General features: G+C 42.3%; 1 protein-coding gene across 5 annotated transcripts in view; it reads left to right on the top strand.

Annotated features, from left to right (window-relative positions):
• Positions 1-1,023: 1,023 nt before the first annotated feature.
• Positions 1,024-9,871, top strand: part of SHLD1 (shieldin complex subunit 1) — a 94,609-nt gene continuing 85,761 nt past the window's right edge. For 4 of the 5 annotated variants that reach the window (XR_008552277.1, XR_008552276.1, XM_054696483.1 and 1 more), the window contains exons 1-2: positions 1,024-1,055; positions 7,630-7,811. Coding sequence is in view for 3 of the 5 variants with exons in the window: in XM_054696483.1 (XP_054552458.1) it covers positions 7,634-7,811 (178 nt within the window). In the remaining 2 variants the exon portion in view is untranslated. The other variant, XM_054696492.1, reaches the window with a different exon arrangement.

The following is a 9,871-nucleotide window of genomic DNA, read 5'->3' as shown; positions in this document are numbered from 1 at the left end:
CTTAAAAGCCCAGTCTTAGCCCAGGTGAATCCCATCTACCTATGCCCACACCCTACTCCAGGTGCCCGCCATCAGGCATGCATTCAGGACCTCAGGGTTCCGTCATCTATCCTAATGGCAGGAGGGCAGAAAAGCCTGATACTTTTACCTTATCCTGCTCAGGACTTCAAATTTATGGGGGTCCTACCCCAATGTAGAAACACACAGGATGTCTAAACTTTTTTTTTTTTTTTTTGTGGGACCCTTGCTGGCGGCCGGCGAACGAACCGGCCCTGCAAAGGCTGCGGGCAGCTTCGCAGCCCAGCTCTCAACCGCTGCGCCATCAGGGGAGGACTCCTGGAAACCCACAGGAGACTGATTGCCCAGGACTTTCACCAAGATGGCAAAATGGAAAAATACCCTCGATGGTCCGGCAGTTTCGGTGATTGTAACATCCACATGTATGAGATATATTAAAATATTTTCATAGTCTTTCCTAATTTCTCACGACTTTTTTTTTTTTTTTTTTAAGATTTATTTACTCATGCATACAAGAACCTGGGTGGAGGGTGAGAGGATTCGCCAGGGACAGAGTGGGAAACAGAACAGGCAGACTGACTGAAATACACTGCTGAGGGGAGCATCGGACAGACAGGAGAGGTCGGCCGCGCTATGTGGGTATCTCCCTGGCTGGCGGGGATTGAACCCGCTGCAGAGGCTGGGGACAGCTTCACAGAGCTACGTTCAACCGCCTGCGCCACCCTCTCGCCACTTTTTAAGTACTGTTTGTGCCAGATTGTGTAGACATTAAAAGAAAAATATTTTTTCCTGTTCTCTTTGTGTTCACCAAGATCACTTTCAATAACCCTGTCCTAAAAATTGCTCAAATTAGCCTTATGCTGAAAACGTCAAGGGCTGGGGAAAATGCCCTTAGTCAAGATGGCTACTGTTGCCTTCCAGTGGCCTTGTTTGACCACAACAAAGATGGTTTCTGAGACTTCCTCCTAGCCTCACTTTTCCCATAACAAATATGGAGCCCCTACTTCCGGATTCCAGGACTTTCCTGTTGTGGGGCGGTGAGTGCAATCGGGACCAGGTTACTTTTCTTCGTCAGTTGTCTATTGAGTTAGGAGAGTTTGGGGATTGGGAATAGCTGAGGGTTCTCAGCAGCAAACCATTCTCTCACAATTAGGAAGTTTTGGCGGCTTGCGCTGACAGACTCGCATTTTCCCCGCCCTCTGCCCCTCCTCCACTCTATCACGGGGCCTCTGGTCTGTGTCGCCTCCTCTTTGGGAGATGCCCAGGATTTGCTTGCAGTGTGTCTGGCTGAGCTTAGGCCCTTTTCTTGGTTTCCCTTATTAAGCCTGGAGGGCAAATAAAGTTAATAGGAGAGCTTATCTGGTGGGACAGAGAGACAACGCCTTCACTTGCTGTTAACACTTTTTAAAAAACTTCCTTGTGACTTAATTCACAAATTTTGCCCATTTAAAGTGTAAATTTCAGCGGTCTGTCATATATTATCCGGACTGTGTGTCCATTACCACAACCTAATTTTAGAACATTTTCATCGCCTCAAAGAAAATCCCTATATCCATTAGCAATCACCGTTCTCCAAGATCTTGCAGTCCTGGGCCAGTCTGTATTTTATCTCTATAGATTTATTAATTTGGACATTGATATAAATGGAATCATAGCATATGTTGTCTTTCTATCTAGTGTTACAAGATAAACTGAAGTATATTAATTTTTTAAAGAGTTTGAGGAAAAATTGTTTGGAATTGAACAGTATCCAGTCCTGCAGATAGAAAGGAGATAGGGGGACTGATACAACATGAATATTTATAGGCAGAAGGGAGTGGAACAGGAAGTTTCACTAAGCAAAATGTCCTTGGTTATTGCAGAGTTTCTTTCCTTTAGGAAATGTCAGGAGTATGTCAGGCAGATTACTTAACTAGTGCTTGTCAGATAAGTTTTGATTGATTGGTTTAATGTTCCATTTTTGGGAGAGCTGAAACCAAGTCTCAGTTTGATGATGAATAAGTGACTCCATTTGGGGCCTGTTGCTTCATTTTTTTTAACACTGCCTTCTTTCTTGAGGATAATGTTTTCCAAGTTTGACTTTGTTGTAGCTGGTATCAGAACTTCATTCCTTTTTTGCTGAAAAATATTCCAGGTATGCATATATCACATTTTATTCATTCTTTCATCAGCTGATGGATATTTGGATTATTTCCTTTCACTTTTTTTGTCTGTTGTGAATTAAGCCGATAAGAGCATTTGTGTAAAGCTTTTGTGGACATAATGCGTTTTATTTCTCTTGATCATAAACCTAGCTATGGAATTGCCAGGTCAAAGTAACTCTGTTTTACCTTTTGAGGAGCTGCCAACTTTCCCATAGTGGTGCACCATTTCACCTGTTTTATATGTATATTCATTTCATAGGTGTTGAAGAATATCTGCTCCCCATAGAATGGTCTTCACACCCTGATCAATTCATCAAAATGTTCTAGACTCTCAATTCTACCATACTGATCTATCTACATGTCTACCCTTGTGCCAGTACTAGATTTGATTATTGTGTTTTTTTATTTATGCATACAAGAACTGGCCAGAGGTGTGGAGGGGGGAGTGAGAGGATTCACCAGAGACAGAGTGGGGCAACAGAACTGGCAGAATGACTGAAATACACTGTTCAGGGGAGCAGCGGGCGAGTCAGGAGAGGTCTGCTGTACCATGTGGGTAGCTCCCTGGCCTGGGATCGAACTCGTGCTTCAGTGGCTGCGGATAGCTTCATAGGTTGCGTATTAACCCCTTGTGCCACCAGGGAGGCCCAGATTATTGTGGTTTGTAGGAAGTTTTGAACTTGGAAAGTCCTCTTTGTTCTTTTTCAAGATTGTTTTGGCTATTCTGGGTTCCTTTCAATTCCATATGAATTTTTGAAACATCTTTGTTATATACCTTTTTTTTTTTTTAAAGCCAACTGAGTTTTTATTATAAGAATTGCATTGATCTGTAGATCAATTTGGGCAAAATTGCCATGTTCAAATACTAAGTCTTTCATTTCATGAATATAGCTTAAAAACAATAAAATACTTAGTAATACATTTAATGAAAAATATATAAGCCATGTACATTGAAAACCACAAAAAAAGTCAAAAGAAACTAAAAATTTTAATGACTCGAAAGACATCTATGTTCATGAAAACATGACAGTCAAAGAGAGGGGCGAGGGGGTTATCTGATAAACATCCCAGGATTCACTTGACTGGGTAGCCCATTTCGGGTTGACGCAAAAGCCCAAGTCTGTTTGCCTTGTATAGTGACTCTAATGTCCGGCATATGGAGAGAGAGAGAGAGGGTAAACAGTTGAGTACATCTAGGTTTGGGTTTTGCCAGAGGGTTGTGATGAATAGTCCAAATAGGCAGGGAGGGGAAGTTTAGGATGTTAACAAGACTGTGGAATAGATGGGGTGAAAGGAGCAAGTTGGCTACTAAATGGAAAAGAGAGGGACAGTGGACTGGAGGTAGGCTGGGAAGAGAGGAGCCTGTGATATGTTTTTTAATTATTACTGTTTTGTGCGTTGGAGCTAGTGATTATCAAGCACAGATATTGTGCTGAGTATTTTACATGCATTAATTTCATATAATTCTTACAGTGACTGTATGAGGTAAGTATACTCAGTAGGTCGTTTTTATACATGAGGAAACTAAGACTAAGTGGCTGGCCCAAGTTGACACAGCTAAGAAGTGACAGCAGGGATGCAAACCTTTGTCTTTCAAACTCTAGTGACCCTATACATCTGTGGACTTTTTTGCAGTTTCCAGCTGTGTTTCCTGCTTCATGTTGACCCAACTCCTATTGGTAATTCACTCAGCTAACACAGTTAGCATTTAAAAATGCAAATCAATCATATCACACCCTAGCTCAGAAATTTCCATCATAAAATACGTGTAAAAAAATAAGGTGAATGGATGAGTAAAGTCAGATAGATGGATAGTTTTGTAATAAAAAAAATGTGATGAAATATAAATACGAACTGTAGGCAGTCACTTAATGGATGATCGTTGGATAATTCTGCCCCCCTTTTATTTGTTTGGAAATTTTCATGTAAAATATTAGAAGACCTCAGCTGAAAAGCGTAAATGAAATTAAACTTCTTATACATGGACCCTGATTGACTTATATTTTGGATCTGTAAGAAACCGTAGAGTAATAGAATAAATGCCTCTTTTTCAATAAATAGGTTTTTATGTAGTGAGAGACTTCTTGTGCCTCTCATCCGAGAGCATTTTATACTCTGTGGTATTGAAAAAGAATATTTGGATTATGGATAAATAAATAAATTATGCATAAATAATATGCACCACCCTGGTGGTGCAGCAGTTGAGCGCTGGGCTACAAAGCTGCCTGCAGCCTCTGCAGCGCTGTTTCGATCCCCGGCTGCTGGCAAGGGTTCCACATGGCGCACAGACCTCTCCAGCCGCGCCCACTGCTCCCCTCAGCAGTGTATTTCGTTACTCTGCCTGTTCTGTTCCTCGCTCTGGCTCTGGTGAATTCTCTCGCTCTCCCGCGCTTCTGACTGTACCCAGTGCTTGTATAAATAAATAAATAAATCTGAAAAAAAAAAAAAAAAAAAAAAGAATATTTGGATTATGTAATTAAAACACTTAAGAGAGGAAATAGATTCTTGTGGAGAACGAAGTTGAACCAAAAGTTTTGGGGTAAAGGATAATCATTGTATTCTGTTTGCCAGCCTGGATGATTTCAGGCAAATACAAAGGGCCTCAACTCTCCCTATCACTTGTTTTCTCCTCTGTAAATTTGCTGAATCCAGAATAATGTGTTTTGATGCACACTTAAGTTAAAATTTAAAAAAATTGCCTTTCACTAGGCATATTTCTTTCTCTCTTGCTCTCTTTTGGTTGAATGCCCAGTTTGGAATGTATTTGACATTTAATACAGATGATTCTAAAAAAGGAGATCTCACATCAATGTGCTTCAGAAAGGATTCCTTTCATTTCAGATTTCCAATAACCCCAGTTGATAGATGATTTCAAAGCACCTTTGCTGGCAGGCAGGATATCCCCATGACATTCATTGACCTGTTTGTTCCCTTCCAGAAACCTCCAGAACAGTGTTTGGTAACATGAAGGGGGTGGGGGGAGGTGGAGGAGGAGCTGCAAATGCCTGCAGTAGAGGTGTTGCTGAAACTTCAGGCCTGGTTGGCTAATGCAGCCCTGTGAAAAGACAGGATGTTCTTGTTTCTTTAGGGAACCTTGATCACTCCTCTCCTCTCAGCTGATGTCTTGGCTCATTCTCTGCCTGAGCAGATGTCCACACCGGCATGTGACCGCTTGTTCTCAAACAAGAAGGATTTGGCCAGGCCTGTGGGTTGAATGGGTTTTCCACACCTCCTATCTTTGCCTGTTGGGTGGTAGCCTGGCCTGCAGCCAGGGGGCTGTGCAGACCCAGGTATACCTAGCTTGCTACTTTCTAGGCGGCTTTGCTTGGGCAGGCTACTCTACTTTTTTCTGCATCTGGACCTGAGTGTGACTGTAAATGGGGCAATAATAGGATTACCTGTTTCACGGGGCTGTTGCAAATGAAGTTTTTAGATTAATGCCTGCCATTCAGCAAGCACTTTATACTGATTATGTTATTCTGAAATTACCTCTTTCATTCAAACACATTTCTTTGAGATCTTTCAGTTTCTGGTGGCCACTTTAATGGTTGCATAGTTCCATAATTTGGAATATTGCCTCCTCCCAAACCTATTCCTTCTCCTCCTGTCTTCTCTATCTCAGTTGACAATACAACCCATCACCAAAGCTGCTACTCCTTATTGACTCTCAGTTCCTCTTTAATACCTTTATTTGTTCAGTTATTGAGTTCTACTCTCATTTTTGTTCCTAAATAGGCCCTTAATCTGCTCCCTGCCTTCATCTGCTCTTCCTCTCTCACCTGAACCACTGCAGGCGAATGAATTTCTGTTATTTCTTAGTTTGCTTGCCACCCGCACTTAGGCCATGCTACCCAGCTGCCACATCCGCAGATCTAACCGTGTAACTCCTGTGCCTGGTGCATGGTGGCCCATGGTACTCAGGACACGTGGTGCTGGCTGTGATAAGATTTCTTGATGTCTGCAGCTTACGAGGCCAAGATTAGCAGTGGGGCAGGACCTTCCTAGGTCTATAGTTATTTTGTAGAGAGGTAGGCAGGGCTGGGTGCAGGGTAGAGCCCTCTAGTGAGATTGACACTCACAGATTGACATGGACCCAAGAGATCTAGGGAAAACCCACTTTTTAATAAATGTTCAAATGCTGATCCTGGTATGCCATCTTGTAGTCTCTAGAGCTCAGCTAGAGAATTTGTATATCCAGGTTTCTGACAACTGCCAAGCCTTGCTGTCCTAGAGTGAGTATAGGAAGGGGAGAGCGCCCCATGGCCATTTGGCTAAGACCACAGTGTTTGGCCTCTTTAGTAACTCAGTGTGTTACTGTACCTTGACTCTCAATATAAATTCCTGATACCCCATGCTGCTCTGGTTTGCTTTTCTTCTGGTGTTCATGCTCTCCCCCAACCATGGACTAGTCTGCCCCATGCAGGGGATAACCTCCTCCAGAAAGCCTACTGCCTTTTCTGGGTTCTTTGTTGACATGGTATATCTCTATGCTTAGATCACCCCAAACTGAGCATCTTTTTTTTTAAAGATTTATCTATTTATACACACAAGAACCAGGGTACAGGCCAGAGGTGTGGGGGATAGTGAGAGGATTCACTAGAGACAGAGTGGGGAACAGAACAGGTGGATTGACTGAAATAACACTGCTGAGGGGAGCAGTGGGTGAGCCAGGAGAGGTCTGCTACACCATGTGGGTAGCTCCCTGCATGGGGATCAAACTCACCCTGCAGTGTCTGTGGATAACTCCATAGGTTGCATCTTAACCCCTTGCGCCACCAGGAAGGCCCCAAACTGAGCATCTTAAAGGAAGGCTCTATCACATTCACCTTTGTCTGGCTTGCTAAGTAGTTGACTGAATGCATGTTTGAGTAGACCACAGAAGAAAATGCAAATTACATATCATCTCACTTCCTAGAAATTAAACCCCTTAATTAATCACTGAAATTAATTTGGGTATACTCTTCTAGACTTGTTTTTTCTACCTGTATGTCTGTATTTTTCATACTCACATGTCCTGCACATGGTATTTTCTTTTATAAAGTCTGGATCAAATCCTGGATTTGATCAGGATGGACTTCCTGGTATAAACATGACAAGATGCTGTTTCCAGGGGCCATGTTTTGTCTGAGTCTTTTTCTGATCTTCACCCAAATGCTTTCAGAGGTAGGGGAACACTTGGTTCAACAAGGGGAGAGTGGAATTGTTTTTTTTTTTTTTGTTCTTTTAAAACTTAAGAAAATAGTAATGTGGACTGGTATGTGTTATAGGTAAAAATAATAGGGACTTCAGTATTCCTTTTATGAATGTTTTCCCATTTAATAGATCATGAATAGTCTCCCTTCGCATTAAACATTCTTGTAGCCCTGGAATTCTAGTACTGCACAGTTTTTTACCCTTATCGGACTTACAGCTTACGATCCTGATTGTTCATGGTTCCTGTGCTGAGAGTATTTGTTTTCCATGGCAGGACTATGGCTGCCCAGGAAGCCACTCCAGGCAGCCAGCCAGAAGAGAGTGGTACTTTGGACCTGCCATCAGCTTATGACATAAGAGATTATGTGCTGCAAAGACCCAGCCAGGATGCCAACAGTGGGGCTTTTAGCTCTGTGGAATCCTTTTCTTTTCCTTGTTCTTCTGATGTGGATCCAGGTAAGAAGCAGAGTTGAAAACAAACTAACATGAAAGCAAAAATAACCCAACCTATGCAGGTAGTTGAAGTTTGTTTCACTCTCTTCCAGTAGCAGATATCTGAGGAGTGGTTTATTGTTTTGGGTAGAAAAACATCTTATCTAAGAAAGCTGGGGAAGATACTTCAAAGGATGGACTTCCTGGTATAAACATGACAAGATGCTGTTTCCAGGGGCCATGTTTTGTCTGAGTCTTTTTCTGATCTTCACCCAAATGCTTTCAGAGGTAGGGGAACACTTGGTTCAACAAGGGGAGAGTGGAATTGTTTTTTTTTTTTGTTCTTTTAAAACTTAAGAAAATAGTAATGTGGACTGGTATGTGTTATAGGTAAAAATAATAGGGACTTCAGTATTCCTTTTATGAAGTATGCTCTGGATAAAGTTAACAATTTTTCTGTAAGTTTTCCTGGCTGGATTGCCTAAAAAGCCTATTTATTTAATGATAATTCATTGACATCGTGAGAGACCACCTCTGTTTATCATGCACTTCTTGAATGCTTTTATCCAGTCTCACAACCTTAAATTCCCTGGCTACCCTATTCATTCCCAGAATTCTCTCTTCAGCTGGAATTCTAGCTTGACATTGAGACCATTTCTGTGCTTAACATTGTTACTTAGATGTCTCTTAGATTCTTAAATTTGACATATCCTAAATCTAATTCCTCCACCTCCCTCTGTATTCCATTTTCCCTCATATTCACACATCCATACCTGTTGAGATGAAACTTTCTTATGTTAAAATAGCACTTCCATACTTTGGTTCACTTAGCCAAAGATCTAGGTGTCATCCTCAACTTCCATCTTTCTCTTAATTCTCACATCAAGTCTGTCAACAAGTCCTATTAACAATTCCTTCAGGAAAATCTAAAATCTAAACAATTTCTGCTATCTCCTGTCCTGGTCCTTTCTGTCCTCTGGATTGTTGGTACAATCTATATTTTTCCATACCTGCTCTTCTCTTCTACAATCTCTTTTCAATATCATGTTAGTCCTTGGTGCAAAATTCCTGCGGCTTTCTCTCTGATTCAAAGCAAATGTCAAGCTCCTTACCTGACACTCACGCCGTCTGGGCCATGGACCTGTTGCCTCTCTGACTTCTCCTCCCGCTACTCTCCTGGCCCTCACCAGGCTGAACCCCTGCCCTCCCCAGCATATGCCTCTGCCCCCTGTGCTCCCCTTTCAGGGAGGTCAGCCCTGGCCTCTTGTGTCCAGGAGCCAGCCACCCTTCCTCCTGTCTACCCCCTTCTTATCCTCCCCTGGCTTTATTCTTTTACATAGCACTAGTGCCATCAGCCACCCTATATGTTTGATTGTTAATTTTTTGTTACCTTCCTCCCAGCCAAAACTCGATAAATTTGTGTATGAAAGGAATGAGTAAATGTTAATTGCTATTATTATTTCATTGAGAGAGATTCTGTATGGATTTAGGGCTGGAAATAAAAAACTCTGTTCCCCTTCCCCCCTGCAACCCACACATAGCTTAAGACTGGCAGTGGCAGGTTCTGTGGATAAGGAGTGGGAGTCATGGGCAGCATTGAATTAGGTGAATCCTGAATTTAGCCCCATAGCAGTGTTGGAGGCATGTCATGTGTCCCCCTCACCAGCATGGGTACATCATGTGCACCCCACATATAGGTGAGTCACTCTAAACTTGTGCCTTCAGAGTTCCAGTTCTTTTCACTTTCTCTCCACCTTGTCCCCAGGTGCACAGAGCCTCCAAGTGTCACCCATCAGTCTCTCAGAAAACAACCTGGAGCTTACTCAGACTAATATACAAATGGTTGTTGTAGCTTCAAGTGTTAGCTTTTCCAGGAAGGTCCTTGTTTACTCCAGGAGTAAAGGACAAGTGGAAGAGAGATTTGGGGAATGTGCCTCTGATATCCCTGAAAAGCATCCTATTCATGCTTTCCACCCCCACACATTCTTGTATTCCCCTCTCCACCCCATTCCTTTGTATCCAGACTTATCTCCTACTTCCTCCCCATGACCATATCTGACTGTCTTTCAGAGGCACATGTTTAA

Source organism: Talpa occidentalis, unplaced genomic scaffold (assembly GCF_014898055.3).
Source record: "Talpa occidentalis isolate TD23 unplaced genomic scaffold, MPIMG_talOcc4v2.1 talOcc4.10, whole genome shotgun sequence".
In the NCBI taxonomy this organism is placed as follows: Eukaryota; Metazoa; Chordata; class Mammalia; order Eulipotyphla; family Talpidae; genus Talpa; species Talpa occidentalis.
This window is presented reverse-complemented; position numbering and strand designations above follow the sequence as displayed.